The following is a 19780-nucleotide window of genomic DNA, read 5'->3' as shown; positions in this document are numbered from 1 at the left end:
TAAGTGGAAATGTGGAATTCACGTGATAATGCACTTTTAATTCTAGATATCTAACAACTTTAGAGCATCTCCAATGGTACATAAAAGGGACTTGCTTGATTGATGGAGTATTTATTCATGTTCAATAAGCTTTTGGATGCATGTAGCATGGTTGGTATTGTTAGAGTTAGTAATGCAACCGGAAAGGTTTTATCTCAGACTTAATCGAGTTGTTTTGTCCGACCGAGCAAGTGAGAGTAATGCCTTGGTTGAAAACTCATTATCGTACAACTATCCGCTACATGGTCGTGTACCTTGTACTACATGATCGTGTGACATACATGGTCGTGTACCTTACTCTACATGCATGGTTGTGTGGTTTTGCAGACGAACCTTTCCACATGGTCGTGTACCCTCTTCTACATGACCGTATGTGTCAGATATTGTTTGGAGTGGCTATCAGTTGGGCCTAGTTAGGCACAACATAAACGGATAGGTTTTTTGGATTTATTGGTTTCCTTGTATTGGAACTTTATAAATACAAACAAGAGCCTCTTCAATAAAACAACTTTCGAAAAACCCTAAACACAAAAAACACAAACCTACCTTTTGAGATCTGAACAGTTCTTGAGCAATTCCAACCTTCGAGTTCGGGTACACGAATTGCGGAGGTCGTTGTGTAAAACTTGGGGGGCGTGCGTAATTGGGATGCCTGTACCGGTGGTGTATATCGCTTCTAAGTCAGTGGGTTCCAAACCACGGCACAACAGAAGGAGGACGAGCCTTTGATTCGAGTATGGCAATTGAATTTGTTCCGGGAAAGTTCTTGATTTGGCAATGTTTTTCATGGAATCAAGGTATTTTTCCAACAATTTAGAAGCGAAATATTATTAATCATGTTGATTTCTTGAATTCAGAGCAATATTAATTGTCATGGGGTACAAGGAATTTTTGTGGCAGAACTTAATATTAAACTCAGCGTAATTGTGGAAGTTCAAGAACCCTAATTTATGTGGACTGTTAATTCTATAATCAGATTATTATTTCTGTATAATGGTGAAGCGGTTTTGAAGGGATTTATTTTCAATTGTGCGATTATTATCCTTGCGTTCAAGATGAAGATGATCCTTTGTTTTAATTGAAAAATAAATTAGTTGCTACTGTTTGGCATGGAATAGTAAGGAAATGCAGTTTCTAATATCTGAATTCGTTAACTGGCTACGTTATTAAATTCCTAGAAAGAAGTTTAATGGATTAGTGTCAGAGTATGTTTTCAAGAATACTCAAGGGACAAAAACCTCTAAAAAGGTCAAGCCTACAAGTGGTATTATGCGTGTGATTAGTTGGTTCGAGTCAATTGTGATAGTGGTCAAGGATGATTCAATTGAACCAATCGTCACTTGATCATACTCTTGGTTGCGAGTTCGTGTGCCAAGGTAGCAGACGGAATGTGCGGTCAATAGTGCTCAATATCAGATATGTTCCTTTTCAATTTATCTAAGTTATTTCTAACTCTACATAATATATATGTTTTTATTATGTACCCCGAGTATGCATAATTTTATTATTATGAAGTATTGTCATGTAATGTAGGGGTGTTTTGAGTTAGACTTTTGTGACTAACTTGTAAGTTAGTTTTACTCATGTTAGAGAGCAGAAGGGAAAGATATGATTTGATAAGGACTAGTAAGGTTGTACAAGTCGAAATGTTAATTTGAACCCCATATGCGGTAAGAATAGAATTTAAGTTTCTATGTCTTCAATGTTGATTTTATATCATGTGAATATTTGCTATGTGGGGGTAGCTTTATAGTTCAGGTTGTTATGCTTTCAAAGCGTTTTTCACTCAAGTTGTTAGTTGTCTTTCCCTGAAACTTTGACAGGAATCAGGTTTTATTATCACAAGGTGTGTGATGTGGGGGTTTTCTAACTATGAAGTTTATCTGTAAAGTACGTTTCATATGGTATGTGTGACCGGTATGTAAATGTGTGGGTGATGCATATGTTGAACTATGAGCTATGTGTGCAAGTCTATGTGACTTTGATACGACGAATCATGTATGTGAAGTTCCTCAAGTACAGTTTATATCATGTATTAACCTATTAACCTTGGTTGATCATGTGGTTGCTTTTGTCTCTTAAGCTTTGGTCTGGTCAGGTAGGTGATGAGTGGATCAACTAAGGTAAATATAATGGTTAAAGCTTAAACTAGTTTTTCATCTTGTGTTTACTTTCTTGTTTGAAAGGTTTAGATGGATTGAATTCTTGGTATTCTAGTAATGGCGGATAGGAATCCTGAAGCATATGAATAGACCATGATGAATGTTACTTTGAACTAACTTTGAGTGGATCATCTGTAAAGTAAGCTCTTGTTGAGTTTTATGTGCTTGACATTTATATGTATTTGGCTTGCCATGAGATGTTCTTTAGTTGTAAGTGTCTTTCAAAGGAATTGGAAGGTTTTGTTTACATTGGAAGGAGGTAGAGGGTAAGATATTGTGGCTTCACAATATACATGTAAGTTTGGTATTGACCCAATTTTGTTACTCACCTGTGTTATGAGTTTGTCTGTTTTGCAGTAAGGTTGTGTAAGTTTCCTAGCATGATTGACTAATGATCATGGCGTTTGTTAGTAATACAATTATATGTGACAACTCAAGGTATGAGGTATAACTGTCATATATTAAATTAACATTGTGGTTAATGTGGTAAGTGGACTAGACAAGTCATGTGGGGGTAAAGTGTAAGTACCCAAATTATGTCAAATGTTTTTCATTATGCACTAATGTTAATTATGCGTGTGTGTGTTTATTATGTTGAGCATTGATGTTAGTCAGATGCTTGACTAATTATATGTTGTTGATTACACATGTATTTATTGATTGAGATTGAAGGTCTTAATTTTTTTATCTATACCAAGATGAAAGTACGAGATGATAACTTGAGTGGTGTGATTTTGGATGGTAAGATCATTGAATCGGTTAAGGTATGTATTAATCTCACTGTGTAGAGAACCTGATTTGGTAAATATGTTGATCATGTTAAAACCAGAGTTGTTGGGTGTGGATTAGTTTTGATGTTTGATTCAATATGCTAATGATATGCAAGTTAATTGATTGAACATATTATTCTTGACATGATGTAGTTTTGCAGAAAGAAATTCGTTGGTTCACTTAATTTGTCTGGATAGCATTGTCCAATCATTATTGGAATTGGAGCAATGCAGGGAAGAAAGATTAAGTAAACATCAAAGATTATGATTGTCCTACCAGTGTATGTTTTTACAGGTTGATGGGTTGTGCTCTGTTTTGAGTTATTTTCAAAGCAAAAGTGTGACACACTATCCAGTCGGAAGCAAGGATCATTGCTAGGGATGATAAGTGTCAAGAATATGAGTTATTGCAAAATGAACTCTGGAAGTTTGACCATTGTGGGGGTAAGTTGATCCTCATGTTCTCTACAGTATTTTCACAAGTGTCTTTGTGTGTGTTGTCAGGAACTACGAAGGTAGTGAAAAGTAAGAGAGGTCTTGTGGAAATGGTACTTTGGTTAGAGTATGTAAAAGTAGGGAAGAATAAAGCAGTTCCTTGCAAAAGGGTGGAGCACAAGTAAGTGCTTGATCGTCTAAGGGAATGTGTTTAAAATCCCATGTGGTGTTTCATTCCAATGATGAATATTGGATATTGAGTCTACGTTGTTGAGGTATCTGGTTCGGTAACCCTCTTATTTTTGCTAGACATGCTGCTTGATATTAACATGTTGAGTTTTATTACTCTTAATGTGTCCATGGCCCAAGTTGGGTGGTCAAGTGAGACAGCTTACACGGATGCACCGATGTGCCTTTAAACTTGAACTTTTATTCTGAATGAGTTTGGAGCCTAGTTTTGGTTGACTCATTGTTATTTTACACTGTTTGTGTATGTTGAATCTAACTCTGTTTGAGTGTAGTTGTTAACCGGGTAGATTCAAGAAACAAGTTGAGTATAGCTCTTAATACCTCTATCTCGGTAATCAAGAGTAAGGAGTAATGGTGGTCTTAAGTGACCTGTAACTATTAGAGACTGCTTGAGTAGGGTATATGAGAAATACCGAAGAGATAAGGTTGGGTTTAGCCCTTAATGCTACGCCTAGTCCATGGCCCGCTGAGCAGGATAAGTGCAGCAAAAATGTTGAAAGAGGATGAACTAAATCGTTCTTAATGGTGAAACTCCGATGCATGAATAGTCCTTGAATTTGCAAAATATTGTGAGTTGCACATATTTGCATGAATAGTTCTCGAATTTGCATGAGTGTGTGAGTAAGTTCACACGGAAACACTTGTGTGAGTACGGAGAGTGACGCTCTTCTAGGGAGAACAAGTATGGTTCTCTTGAAGTACTCATTAGTTCCCAAGAGTAGCCAAATTTGCAGAATTGCTTAAGCTCCAAAGTCAAGGTATGTGTTTACAAGGTCCCTTCCTCGCTCCTAGGAGTTCAAATCTTAGGATACTCACTAGGGAAGTGTTGAAAACCTTGTGCACTAATGTGTTAGTTCAAATCTCCGGATACTAGCATTTAAGTACTAAGACTTTCATTTACTGTTCAGATTTCATGATCTCTGGTCCGTTTGCATTAGTGGGGGATTATTGGAGTTAGTAATGCAATCGAAAAGGTTTTATCTCAGACTTAATCGGGGTTGGTTTGTCCGACCAAGCATGTGAGAGTAACCCCTTGGTTGAAAACTCATTATTGTACAACTATCCTACATGGTCGTGTACCTTGTACTACATGACCGTGTGACATACATGGTCATGTACCTTACTCTACACGGTTGTGTGGTTTTGCAGACGAACCTATCCACACGGTCGTGTACCCTCTTCTACATGACCGTGTGTGTCAGATATTGTTTGGAGTGGCTATCAATTGGGCCTAGTTGGGCACAACATAAACTAATAGGTTGTTTGGATTTATTGGTTTCCTTGTATTGGAACTTTATAAATACAAACAAAAGCCTTTTCAATAAAACAACTTTCGAAAAACTCTAAACACAAAAAATACAAACCTACCTTTTGAGATCTAAACACTTCTTGAGTAATTCCAACCTTCGAGTTAGGGTACATGAATTGCGGAGGTCGTTGTGTAAAACTTGGGGGACGTACGTCACTGGGATACCTGTACCGATGGTGGCGTATTTCTTTCTAAGTCAGTGGGTTCCAAACCATGGCACAACAGAAGGAGGACGAGTCTTTGATTCGAGTATGGTGATCGAATTTGTTCCAAGGAAGTTCTTGATTTGGTTGATTTTTTCATGGAATCAACAGGTATTGCTCCTCATTCCTCTAGATTTTTCTACTAGCTTGTATCATACAAACCACTAAAATGATCTAAAGAATTATTGACATTGAAAGCAACTAGAATACATGGTTCATGAATGTTCTAGAATAATATGGATACATGAGTAATGAAGGAAGTTGTGGAATCTTTCGGCCATTTCTTCCAAGCTCCATCTTCAACTATAAATATAAGTCCTAGCATTCAATCAACATGCATACACACACAAAAAGTCATACCATACACATAAGTCTTTCACCTCCTTATGATTCTTTACCAATTCACCTTTTTTCTACAAATCCAATATAATATTCCCTTTTTGTACTACTCCATTGTGAGTTCCTAAAGTGAAGGTTTCTTTAGCTACTCACACTTTCAAAGTTTCTTGTATTCTCCTATTTTCATATAATGGATTATTTCGGTGTTCATCGTTCGTGGGTTTATATATATATATATATATATATATATATATATTTCCCACGTTAAATATTATTTGTCAAATTCTATACTACTTATCTTGCCTTTATCTATCCCTTAATTATTTTCTCATTCTCTATATCTTTAATTTGTTTTCGCTGTGTGCACTCACCAACCCTAAATTAAGCAGCTTACCATTGGAGTGAAGGATTAATGTATCGTGATTAAGCAACCTTGCTTAAACAGGCTACCATACGTTGTTCAAAAAAAATTTCATCCACTCAAATTATGACATATGTATAATAAAAACTGTTTTATTTATTTATTTAGTAGTCCACGCTATGATATGTTTGCTCACCATTGTAGCACTTTGTAGCTACAAAATACACTAGCTTAGAAATATGGTATAACAAGGTAAATTGAAAATGCTCTTAGATAAAAAGAAAATGCTCTAGCTAATTTCAAAAAGAAAATGTTCTTAGATAATTTTAAAATATTTTATGATCAACATGAGTATGGAGTAGGTTGTAATAGTTGTATGAATTTATTTTATACAAAAATGAAATTACATCCTAAAAATAAAAAATAAATAAAAAAATAACATATCTCTTGCTAACTATATATCTTGTTTATTTATTTCAGATATGATAAGTATGATAAGTTTATGAAAAAACAATTTATAATAGTAAGATTTAATTTTAAATTAAAATTAAAATAAGTTTAAATAATTTCTAATATAATAGTAATTTTAACTGGTAATAAAAACACATAAATTGATCAAGTACTCCATTAACCAAACAAATTCTACTATTATACTGACTTTTTTTTTACTTATTATAATTCTAATGTAATTTAACCATAACATTAAGGAAAATATATCGGAAAAAACCTTTAAAGCAACTTTTTTGTTCAGAAAAACCTTTTAAAAATATCTTGGCAATTTAAAACCTGATTGTGAATTTTTTTTGTTGAAAAAAACCAAGGACTACTTTCCGACGTTGAATACACTATTTTCGGCGTTGACTCCCTCATGTGCCCAACACACAACACATGTTATTTTTTAATTAACTAACAATTAAATTAATTTATAAATAAATAAAAAATAAAAAAACCCACAATCATCTCCACCACCCCACCCCTCCCTCTCCCTCTGCTCAGATTTCCCCACCCCCGGCGAGCTGCGTCCCGACCCATTAGGGGTTGGTGAGGGTAAAATCGAGGTGAATTTAGCGGAGCAAGCCCAGGTGTCTCTCGGTGAGAAACTTAGGAAAAAAAATCATAGGGTTAGTTTTGTCATTTTGTAGTTAAAAATAAGGGTGCTTTTTGGAATTTCATCTTATTCCTCATCATCTTCTTCTTGTAAAGAGCAGCACAGGCATCTCAAATGACAGATTTTCTTCTTCCTCCTTCCTGTATCACCATCGTCATCTTTTTTCCTCGTCATCATCTTCTTCCTCCACGACCACATTCGTCGGCTTCGCCCAAATTATACTAAAACCCTAACAACAAATGGTGAATAGAATGACATGGTTAACCCAAAATGGCAGGAGTGCTTCCTGCTTCCATTAATTTCCCCATTAAAGTCTATTGTGAGCTCCATTGAAGCTCCATCGAACACTGTGTATTACAACTGCATTTTGGTTTATTTATTTATTTATTATTTTTCAATATTTTAATCAATTATAATGACGTGACACATAAAATTATCAATATATTTCCTAAGTTGCCATCGAGATAAACAAGGAAGTCAAATCTCTGCCTCTCTGGGAGAAACTTGGACCATGTTTGATAAATAGCTTATTGGGAATAAATTAGCTTATTTGACTAACTTTAGCTGATTAACTAGTCAAATAAGCTAATATGGAGTACTAGTATTTGGTGGTAAGCTTATTGGAAGGGCTTATTCACCTCGATAAGCTTTTTTACAAAACATTGGTATGAGCAGCATTTGCAAGGAGCTTATTTGGTTGGGTGGGTTAAATTACGAATTAGCCCTCTTGTTTATGTCCAAATCCCATGACATACAACCAATCAATTATCCATTACTCACTTCTAATCCTGGGCACCGTGTCGTGCCGGGCCGCCGCGGGCCGTGCCTGGCGGGCCACGGGCTGGTTCGTGCCGTGCCGGTCGTGCCGGCGGGCCCAGGATTTCGTGCCGTGCCGTGCCGGCCATTTTCACAGGCCAGCCCACGGCACGGCACGGCCCTCGTGCCTGGCGGGCTCGTGCCGTGCCGGCCACGTGCCGGCCTGCGGGCTGGCCTGCGCGGGCTGGTGCAGTTTTCAAAATTATTATTTTTTTTTTTTTTTTTTTAATGACAACATTATAAATTAATAAGTTTATAATGTATATAAGTTATAAAATTATAATTATAAGTTTTATAAGGTAACTTATAAGTTTATAACTTATAAGTTATAAGTTATTAAGTTATGAATTTTATAATTATAAGTTGAATATTTATGTTTTATAATTTGTATATTCAATATTTATATTTATATATTTACTTTATACTATTACTTTAAAATTTAATGTTTATGATTTATTAGTAATTGGTATAATTTTATTTTTTTTTAATATGAATTTACAAATTGTAACAAAACGGGGAAAAAAGGCAAATTGGACTTTGGATGTGAATAATGCGTACTTTATATTATTATTACTTGAGTTGAGAAAATTGTACAATGATAAAAATCATACAATGATGGTATTAAACAAAAATTGGAAAATGATAAAATTGATATTTTTAAAATCGTACAATATACAATAATTGTCTATTCTTCTTCTCCTTCTTCTTGCTCGTCTTCGTCTTCGTCTTCGTCTTTGCCTTCGCCTTCAAGGTCATCGGCTAGTTGCATAGATTGGGAACTATCCGAACCCGAACCGGAAGCGGAGGTTCCTTCTTCGTTGTCGTTGTGGTCGTAAGAACGGTCTTGTGAGCGACTTTCCGCATCCAACCAATCTTTGAAACACACGCACATTTCTAGTGTTTCGGGTTTTAGACTTGTTCTTCTATCGTCTAAAACCCTTCCGGATGCGCTGAAAGCTCGTTCAGAGGCGACGGAGGAAACTTGGATAGCAAGAATGTCTCGTGCCATTGCCGCCAAAGTTGGATGCTTCGAGCTTTGTTGTTTCCACCATGCAAGGAGGTCGAGGCTGTTTATCTCATCGTCGTCCATGCCTTTGGTGAAGTCGTAACTCAGGTACATCTGCAACTCCGAGACGTCGCTTTGCGTTCTCCTGATTGATGAATCACCTGAAAACCTTGAAATCAAGTTAGTAGCTTGTGAAAATAAATGTTTGGCCTTCTTACTTACGTTTTTGGATGGTTGGGAAGGCCCTGAGCGAGGAACGGTGCCATATTTGGCTTCATAGACTCTATATAAAGCAAAAAACTGATCCTTCACATTAGTCTTATAGTTTTCTACATCATCGTCAAGAAACATGCATTGAAAGTAAATGTCAACTAACATAAATGTGTTTTCATACTTTTGCCTAGGATCTAATATGGAAGCAAAAATATAAATCAAAGGAATCTCAGTATAATATTTACGCCACTTTTTTTCCATTGCTGGAAGATACTGATCATAATCACTTTGATCGCGATGATCAGCGAAAAGTTGGGCGAGTAAGCATGCATTAGAAAGAAAGTTTTGAGCACAAGGATTGTAAACAGTAGAAAAACAATACGTCATGTTATATAATAACTGTAATAATTGCATATATCTTTCACAGTTTTTCCAATCATCATCATACAAAGCATTTTGTGGAAATTTTTGGTTGTAAAATAATGTTAACGGGCCCTTGTACTCAACTGCCTTTGTTAACATGTCATAGGTGGAATTCCACCTAGTTGGGCAATCGGTTCTAATTTTTATTACCCTTATCTTTTGTTGTTTTAGAAAACTCTTCCATTCTTGGTATCTCATGTTAGAGCTATTAATAGACATAATAGCATCTCTGATTTTGCTGTAGTATGGGCCAATTGCCCGAACTCCATCCTGTACACATAAGTTAAGTACATGGCAAACACATCTAGTATGAAGAGCTTCACCGTCTAATAGTACATCGGTTAAGTTTTGTTTGATAAGATTAGATGTGTATGTCATAGAGGTTGCATTATCAAAAGTCATAGACATCATTTTATCTCGAAGGTTGTATTCGTCTATTGCTTGCATTAAATGGTGAGCAATGTTAATGCCGGTGTGTGGGTATTCCAGCATTTTGAAATGTATTATTCTTTTTTGTAACATCCATTGATCATCTACCCAATGGCAAGTCACACATAAATAGTGATATTTATAACCACTATCCCAAGAATCGGCTGTTAAAGATACTCTACAGTTAAGGTTACTCAATTCGGCTTGTAACCGGACTTTGTACTCTAGGAAATTTTTCATTGCGGCGGAACGAACGGTTTTCCTAGAGATTCTTTTATGTTGGGGTTGTAGTGCTTTGTTAATGTAGGTGTTGAATGCGTCACTTTCCGAGAAAAGAAAAGGTTGTTCGGCGTGTACTATCATTTTTCCTAGTTCATCCCTATCCCTCTCATAGTTGTATGTAAAGCCGTATGGATGGGATTGGGAAATTTTGGGCTGGGTTGGATCACTAGCTGGTTTTGCACAAGCTTTCATGTGTCTAGATAAGTGTCCCGTCCCGTTTTTGGTAACTGCCGTGAATACACTATTACATGTTTTACATTTTGCCCATTGTTCACCATCTTTACTTAGGACAAAATAACGCCATACCTCACTCCTTCGGTTTTTCAAAAGTAGCATCTCAGTTTCGGTTAACCATTCATGATGTGTGTGATGGTTAGTAGTGGGACTAGTGGGAGTGGCAGTAGAAGGGGTAGAACCGGAGGGAATTCGGGTACTTTCTTGGCTACCTTGGCTAGAACAATAGTTTTGTTGATTACCGATATAATTAGGTGGAAATTGGTATGGTGGTAGTGGAAATTGGTTTAGTGGTGGTGCTGGAAATCCCGACGTATTATATGGCTCATAGCCCGGGGGGAAGTAAATGGGGTCATTGGTTTGACTCGTAATTTGGGGGCTCGTTGTATTTGGTGGTTCCCTAGAACTACTACTACGGATAAGTCGGCCTTTCCCCCTAGACCTAGATGATGGGTTGTTCGATGCCATAATTAACAATTAATTTTTTAATAAAAAGTGGTTAACTATAATAATAATAATTAATAACAACAATTTTAACAATAAAAATATCAATAATATTAATTAATAACAACAACTATAACAATAACAATAACAACAAAAATAAATAATAACAACAATTGTAACAATAATAATAATTAATAACAACAATTATAACAACAACAATAACAATTAACAACAATAATAATTAAACAAGATTATTCTAATAATAACAATAAAACAATAATAAATTTAAGATTAGTTTAGATCTTACAACCGTGCTTCAACGCTCCACTAATTACGATTACGAACTTTTTAATTTTTTCCGATATTAGGAAAATAATTAGAGAATTTAAGAGAATAATTAGAGAATTTAAGAAAATAAGGATTATTAGAGATTTAGAGAATATAAGAGATAAGAAGAAGAGATTGTGATTTTGTGATTTGGGAATGAAATGGAGGTGAGTATTTATAGAATTTTTGGCAAAAAACTAGCCGTTTTATAGCCGTTGGCCCGCGGGCCGTGCCTGCGGGCCAGCACGGCGGGCCATGCCCGTGCTCGTGCCGGGCCGTGCCTGGGAATTCTCAACCGTGTCCGTGGCACGGCCCGTGGCACGGAAGTTGAACTTCGTGCCGTGCCGTGCTTGACTTCGGGCCGTGCCGGGCTGCGCCGAACGGCGGGCCGTGCCGGGCGGCATGCGGGCCAACCCGGCCCGTGCCCAGGTTTACTCACTTCTTCTCACTGCCACTCCACATACTCTTTAGTTTTCTTTGTTTTGATTATTGTTTTTTTAGTTTATTTAATTATTGGTCATGTTTTTTATTTTTTTTAATTTTTTTTTAAGTATCTGTTTTAATCCAAATTTTAGCAATTTTTATCTCCTCCAAATACTTTTCATCTTAACCAAAATTTTTGAAATCCTTCTTACCCAAACTAATACATCTGATTTTTTTTTTCTTTTAAAAAAAAATTATTATTCATGCATTTTTTAAAAAAATATCTCTTTTTTTTTTTATTGAACTAATCCTTCAAAATTTAAAATGCCAATGTCCTTATTGGTCATTTTGCATACTCAAACAGTTTTAAGTAATTAGCTATTTACCAAACACTTTTATACAATCAACTAATATAATAAATTAATTAAATCAGTTAATAAAATCAGCTAATTCAATTAGTTTTAGCTTTCAGCTTCCTCTGAAACAAAGCCTTGGATTTTCTCCTCAAGTACTCAGGACTAAAATAACAAAACCAATAAATCATCCTTAATCACCCAGAACCACCACGTGCCTGCCTGGCCTACATCCCTAAAATACTGCCTAAATACCACGTCAAGTTGTCAAACCAACAATCTACAACTCACACAAACGCTAAAACCAACCGTCAGATCAAACAAATCCACGATCCAAAAATCCTCATAACACTCGACACGGATCGCCAACACAAACCGTCCAATACAATCCAATCCAACGTCTCAAATCAACGCGCAAAAACTCCCTCCAAAACCAAATCTCAAATTTTCCAACTCACCCACTTCTATATAAACCCTCTCTTCCCACATCATTTACCACCACATTTCACAACCAAATACAAAACCCAGACAAAGCCACCAAATCTGAAAAAACAACAAATTTGAAGAGAGAGAAAATGTCAGGAAGAGGAAAGGGAGGAAAGGGGCTCGGAAAGGGAGGAGCCAAGAGGCACAGGAAGGTATTGAGGGACAACATTCAGGGTATCACTAAGCCTGCCATTCGCCGTCTTGCTCGTCGAGGCGGTGTTAAGAGGATCAGCGGCCTGATCTACGAAGAAACTCGCGGTGTTTTGAAGATATTTTTGGAGAATGTTATCAGGGATGCTGTTACCTACACCGAGCATGCTCGCCGTAAGACGGTTACTGCTATGGACGTTGTCTATGCTCTTAAGAGGCAGGGCCGTACTCTTTACGGTTTTGGTGGTTAAGTTGTTTTACTGTTTTTAGGGTTTACGTGGGTTATTTAGTGGTAGTATTATGAAAAGTATTTTGTGATTAGGGTTTTTTTAATTGAGATGTATGGATCTCTGTTATGTAATTTTCTGAAAGTATTGTTATATGATATGAAATCAATTAGACTCTTAATGTGATATTCTTCTCTGGTTTTCTATTGGATTTTTGTTGGCATCTGATTAAGCATTTTGGTGATGTTTGCTATAATTGTTAGATCTGTTTGGGATAAACTTACTAATATTACTAATATGATGTTGAAAATAGATTTGAGCTCAAAGAAAGCTGCTAATAAAACTTAATATCTCAATTTGTTGTAGATTCTGAAAGACTGAAGCCAGATTACCCAAGCGTAGATTTAACTATTGCACTGCTCATTTAGGAAGTTTTGTGCAAATGAGTTTAATCAGGCAATAGAAAGATACAGCAAGTAGTATGTATTTTGCTAACTTGGAAGATGACAATGTATTGAATATTTCAATTTTGAAGCAATTTTTTCAAAAGCAACTTATGATTTTGAGTCATGGACTTAATTTCATTGTTGGCAAACTTGCCTTCTAGTGTAGTATGCCTGAAGGCATTGAAGCCTTGAACTGTTTACGAGCTTGTTTGCATCATTACTTATATGAAAAAGAATCTGCAGTCTAATGAACTGATACAGCATGTTGAACGATATGTACTTAACTACTAGGCGTATTCATTCTGTTATTTTACCAAATTCTGAATTCCATACTTTTACATACGCACGTGAATAAAGTTACCTGTAGAATGTAGATCAGGCAGAGAAGAAAGGTACCCATAAAATACAATTGAGGATTAGTTTTTAGTCTTTTTACTGATGTTCTCATTAACATGATCCGTGAAACATACTTTTCAGAAATAACATGACTCTACTCTGCGCGAACATGAAGTGCAAAACGTGAGTTTGTTACCAGTACGATGATTTCAGAAGTGCAAAACAACTACTCTGCAGTTCGTATATTTTACCAAGTATTATGAAGGCCTAATCTATCTGCAGCACAAATACACAAAGCAGATATAATATTAACTATAATGTTGGTTCTCTCACATTAACTTGAGTCATAAATCAACAAACTCACTGCCTTGCTTTTGGACAACTCTAAATTACACAGAAAATACTGCAGGTCAGAGTCACAGGTGATTAACACAAGATCATCATCATCGTCATGATACTTGATCTTAAAACTGCTTGAGTCCAGATTTAGCCTCTTGCTCACTTCTTCCTTCAGTTGAGTGAAACAGAATGTTGATGAGAAACTAAATTTAATTAAATCTTCCTTGTATTTGGCCTTCACTGTGAAGATGATACAAGTTCCATCTAGTCTCGCACTTGATGGACCATGATTTGAGTCCTGCAGGAACTCAAGATTCTGTTCATCACCAAGTGGATTAGCAGGGGTGCTCGAATTCATCTGTGCAGAACCTATAGAAGCAGATCCAGGTTTGCTTCTGAATTTCTTGACATTCTTTTTTGTGCTTGATGGCCATCTATTAATTTTAAATTGTCTGCATTTGCGCTTCAATGTTGACCTGCTGACTGAAATTGATGCATATTACAAACTTTTTAATATTTGTACTTGGAGAAGGAAATGGAAAAAGATTATGAGAAGTCATAAAGCATAAATCATATCAGCACAACTGATTAAAGCATTAAAAAAACAAGTACAAAGTAACTATGTATCTACACAGCATGAAGTGTAGTAAAAGCATAGTTTGCTTCAATTTTCTGATCATTGTGAATTGTTAAGATCAAAACAAACATACCTCCCAATTGTTTTGCTGCATCAACTAGCTTCAGCGAAAACAGTGGAACAATATCCTCCATGCTTATTTTTTTCTCAGCTTTTGCATTAACATCTGTAGTCATTTTTGACTGTCCGATCTGTAAAGATGAGAGATTGTTCTCACCAACAAGAAATATTTCATCATCTGAAGAACCTGTTTCAGATGTTAGCTGTCTGTCTAGAGGTTCCATATCAACAAGAATTATTTCATCATCTGAAGAATGTGTAGTCATTATTGTTCCATCATTAACTTGGACATATTCATCCACATGCTTGAGCTTTGCAACAGACCTATTATCCTTATTGATGTTGTTGTTAGATAGAGATCTAGTAGACAAATTAGATTCAACTTGTAAGTCTAGATTCTCATTCACCGACACTTCAATGGTTTCCTTATGACTCCTTTCCTCTTCCAGAGTTCTCCCAGAAGCTACCATTAGATTCTGGAGATTTTGCCTCATTGTTGCCAATATGGAGCCTAGCAAGTTAAGTTGCTCTGTGTCTTTTAAGCTAAGAGGGAGAAAAAACTCAAGAATATAATCATCATCTCCTGTATGTTTGCTCCTTAAACAGATAGCAAAGCTGCCAGTTAACCCAAACATGCGAGCATAGTGCACCAATGGGTATTCGATTTTACAAAATTGTGAAATATCTCGGCAGTAACTCAAACCATGGGATGAAAATGACCCCCCGGCAACACCCTGCCCTTTCTGAAGATGATGCTCAGCACAGGCTTCTCGGAAGCCCCACATATGAGCATCTACAACATAGAATGCGACATCAGAGGTGGACAAGCTTACTTGTTCAATACAGCTTCCATCAAAGCTGGAACAACTTTGCTTCGGACCACCACCATAGGCTAGAACACACCTATGCCTGCAAGGAACCCAAGTCTGCGCCAGAGGTAATTTATATGTTTCACACAGCTCAGTCAATACTTCCAAGATTTCCGCAAGTGCATTTTGGCGACCTACATTACAGACCTGGATAAGCGCAGTTGTCACAATTAGTCTTTAGAGATTAAGGGGACACTGGAATTCAAGAATTGCAAAAACACTTACCTGGATGTTTTGATGATCCGGTATCTGTGAACTCTTCAAATTTACTGCCTGGAAAAGAGATCAAATTCTGTAAAGAGGCATAATCGAACATATGAAAGCAGAATGACTTCCTAAACACATGCAGTAAGCCTACCAATGAGGTATAGATGAACACTAAGCACATACGACACACAAAGTATATTTAAATTTCACAATGAATACATAGATTGACATTGTATTTTGAGCCAAAGAAAAGTATTCATTTAAAAAAAAAATAAAAAAAAATAACCTTAGTTGGGAATAATGGGGCACAATAGATCTGGATTTCCAAGTTTTTGGACATTTAAGCTCTTGCCAGCACTCTCTGTTTAACTATTTGAATGTCAATACAGCAAAGAGGGTGGAATAATTTGTTTTAATTAAAAACCACCTAACTCTAGTTCCACTTTCTGCTCCGCACATATCAGAAACTTGAAAGGAAGATCCTAGAGGCTGGAATCCAATGAAAACCATACATTGGCATGCATTATTTTCCAAGGACTCTTTTGCTCATCTTAATAAGTGGTGTTAAGTACTTGACAACATTGATGAGTGATGAGGTATGGTCAAGTTCTTATATTATTAGGCATGCGTATTTCTTTGCTACATTGCATGCTCCATCTATGCAAAAGCCCTAATAGTTTCCCCATCAATCCATCACTGCCTTAATGTGTTAATGTGAGAGCAATTACAACTCGCCAACTCGGTATCTATTTAGCACTAAGCAGCATCTGGGGAAGTCTAGATACATAGCATTACCAATGAACAGTTGAAAGCCCTCAATATCAAATATGGTAGAAATGTACCCGATATAGAAGCAACATAGTAAAGCCGTAACATTTTTCTATTGGCCTCCCCCCCCACCAAAAACCATCCCCTAACAGGAAGGATTATTTTATTACCTCATATAATGAGGCAGCAAACAACATACTTTCTCTGTTTTTTTTAGATGCATCACTTTCTAAAATGAGTGTAATTAGCATAAATTCCTTATTATTTAATAAATTATCTCTATCTATCTCATATTACATGGTTCTCTTTTTTCTTTCTTTCTATCTCTCATTTTCTCTCATCTCCAAAAATTTCTTAGAATTCCATGTTTTTGCAAATGATGCATCTAACGAAGGAAGTATAACAAATTAAGACCCACAAGTTAATCCAGCTTGAAGCCTAATATTAGGGACACAATGTGTGTCAAAATTTTCAATGAAGATCAGTGACAAAATGCCCAAAATCACAATAGATATTTCTCAACCAAAACATGGGATAGGGAGCAAGCAAAAGAGGGTGGCAGAGACAATACATCTCTCCTTTTTGAAAGAAGATAAACCAACCTCGAGAGCTTTGCAGATCTTATCAACTTCAGGAGCATAGTTGATCTTTTGGGATGTCATTACAAGCTCAAGCACACCAACACAGGACTTCCCTGAAGGTTCAAAGATAGGCAAAGCCAAGGTTCCTCTGATGTTATAATGCTTTGCATGACTGACTTGAGGATACTCTTTGCTGGTGTAGTACTGAAAATTTGGCGACCACTCTGACATTTTTTGTCTGAAAACGCGAGCTGGTAATCCGTGAGTTGCTACACTCTCGTCATCAATAGAGAACATATACATCAAAGAAACACTCCTATACTGATTCAAGCCATTACTATGTCTCCCTAAAACAAAGGGTTGCTCTGTGGTTGTCAACACATACTGATTCCCACTCTTTATAGGTGCCCAAATCTGAACTAAAATCTGATTTTGCTCAGTTGATTCCTTGAAACACCTGAGCGCCTGTGTCATCTTCTCTTTGATGATAGATGATACATGTACATCTAAGTTGTCAAAAGGAGTATATCCCATGAACGGAGTAGAAAGCATCATCTCATCATGATAATCCTCAATGTTTTCACCTAGAGATAGTGATTTCAAGTCATAAATGATGCAGCAGCCAGCAGAGGGTAACACAAAGCAAGAGCCTAGTAACATAATTGGAAAATAAATTTTTCTTACCTAAATTTTCCTGAACTTATGTATACTTACTTTACTACAACTACAAGCATTACTTACTAGTAACTCCCTCCATCCCCAATATTTTGCCCCACTTGACTTTTTGCGTCTCCAAGACACGTCTTAAAACGGTTTTACCTCCATTTTCATATATAATTCTATAGTAGTCGTTTGAAATATGACTACCATATTATTTTAATGATAAACAATATTATTGATTTATTTTTCCACATTATAAAATGGACATAATTAGTCTCCTAATACCTACAATGCGAATATAACTTTTAAAAAGTTTAATCCAACATAAAATAATTATTTTTCGAGAAACTATAAAATAATAATAAAAATTACATAAATGAAACAAATAATTTGATAAGTTACAAAAATGTTGATAATACTATTTTATATTAAAATAAAATAAAATAATTTATTATTTGGAGAAAATATGTCAATTATGAACCAAATAGTCATGAAAATAGTCATATTTCAAATGACTACTATAGAATTTTCACCATTTTCATACGTGTAAAAATTATACGAAGTAAAAAAAAGAAAATAGATATTAATAAAATATAGCATGAAACGATTCCAACAAAATCCCACATAATTATATTTTTTTTTTTACAAATTAAGAGCATTTTATGGTCAAAAAATGTTAAAGTTTGACCCATATTTTTGCGATGGAAAAGAAGTACCAGTGTAAAACTTGTGGAAACTTCAAATTTTCTAACTTCTGGACTTCTAAGTAACAAGTCATGCTAATGCTAAGATAATAAAAGGTATTCTCTCTCTTTATTTATCCCAAATTAGAGTTTTACACTTCTTCTTAACGCACAACTTAGCTATTTTTAAAAATAATATTAATTTATGGAAGTAGACAACGATACAAACAATAAAATCCCACATTACTTGCACATTCACATAATTGCTTTTTCTTTTAAAAAAAAAAAAACGTAATTGCTTGTTTTGATCAACTACTACGGAATATATATATTTTTTTACCAACAATTATGTTTCTAATGTATTTCAATAGCAATTTTGCTATACAAAAAACAAAATAAAAATGACACAATTGACAAAGCAATTATGTGGTTTGTGCATACAGGTAAACCAACAAATTAAAAAAAATAAAATATATACCTAAATTTGCATCCGAATCATAGTCGTCGTAATAAGAGTAATTACTCGGACGAGAGCGCCTAAAAGGCAAAGTTAATAACACAGGATTGAGCTGGGTTTCAGGTGAGGGATAATCAAATTCCGGAAATACCCTTTCCTCATCTTCTTCTTTTTCACTCTTCTCTTCGCTCCTCCATGATCCCTGATTTTGGGGTTGATCTTCCATTCAGAAAAATAATTAGTGGAAGTACTGGTATGATTTATGGAAGCCCTCTTCTTCAATTTCATTTTTTCTGAGTGTTCTTTTTCAATTTATATTTGGGGTGAAGGGATTATAAGACTATAATAATGGAAATAATTTTTGTTGAATTCAGAAGAGTGATGTAAGATTAAAAGTGGATATTTGATTAATTGAAGAGGCAAAAGACGAGTTTTTATGAACCCCTGATTACTACGGAGTACAGTCAAAGAGTAAAATGATGAGGCGTTTGAAACGTGAAAATGGGAGTTTGGGATTAAAAGATGAGAGTGATATTGGGAATTAATTGATCAGAATACATAAAAATATGTCAATATTTTGTTTGGGTAGTGAATGAGAATATATAGGAAATAAATAATAATTTTATAAAAATACCCTTACTAACATTTTTTTCATTCTTTTCATTCATGGCAAAAATGTCATTTTGTATCTATTCTCATTTCCATCCATTTATTATCTACCCTCCCTAGGTAATAAAATGGTGGGAATTAACCTCTAAATAATCTCATTCCCAAACTCCTTTTTATTCTCATTCCCATCAAACAAAACAGGCTTATTTATTCTATTGGGATTAAAACTCCCAATCCCACCTCATTTCCCACGTACCAAACACTCCCTGAGATTCCTAGTTCGGCAGTTCCCTTTCTATTGAAAAGTCAAATGAAAGTAAAAAAATTACAAGTAATACCC

The 19780-nt window shown here is 35.6% G+C and overlaps 2 protein-coding genes across 2 annotated transcripts; one reads left to right on the top strand and one right to left on the bottom strand.

The window, feature by feature from the left end:
* The first annotated feature begins 12413 nt into the window (after nt 1-12413).
* Nucleotides 12414-12976, top strand: LOC110732263 (histone H4). Its single transcript, XM_021912178.1, has one exon. The coding sequence runs from the start codon at nt 12501-12503 to the stop codon at nt 12810-12812; it is 312 nt and encodes a 103-aa protein (XP_021767870.1). The 5' UTR covers nt 12414-12500; the 3' UTR covers nt 12813-12976.
* Nucleotides 12977-13656: 680 nt separating this feature from the next.
* On the bottom strand, nt 13657-19372 carry LOC110732261 (protein NLP6-like). The gene is made up of 5 exons (XM_021912176.1): nt 18853-19372; nt 17053-17615; nt 15701-15748; nt 14620-15622; nt 13657-14392 (listed from the first exon to the last, which is right to left on the bottom strand). The coding sequence occupies exons 1-5, from the start codon at nt 19055-19057 to the stop codon at nt 13905-13907; spliced, it is 2307 nt and encodes a 768-aa protein (XP_021767868.1). The 5' UTR covers nt 19058-19372; the 3' UTR covers nt 13657-13904.
* Nucleotides 19373-19780: the final 408 nt, after the last annotated feature.

The sequence above is a fragment of the Chenopodium quinoa genome, unplaced genomic scaffold (assembly GCF_001683475.1).
Source record: "Chenopodium quinoa cultivar QQ74 unplaced genomic scaffold, ASM168347v1, whole genome shotgun sequence".
NCBI classification, from domain to species: Eukaryota; Viridiplantae; Streptophyta; class Magnoliopsida; order Caryophyllales; family Amaranthaceae; genus Chenopodium; species Chenopodium quinoa.
This window is presented reverse-complemented; position numbering and strand designations above follow the sequence as displayed.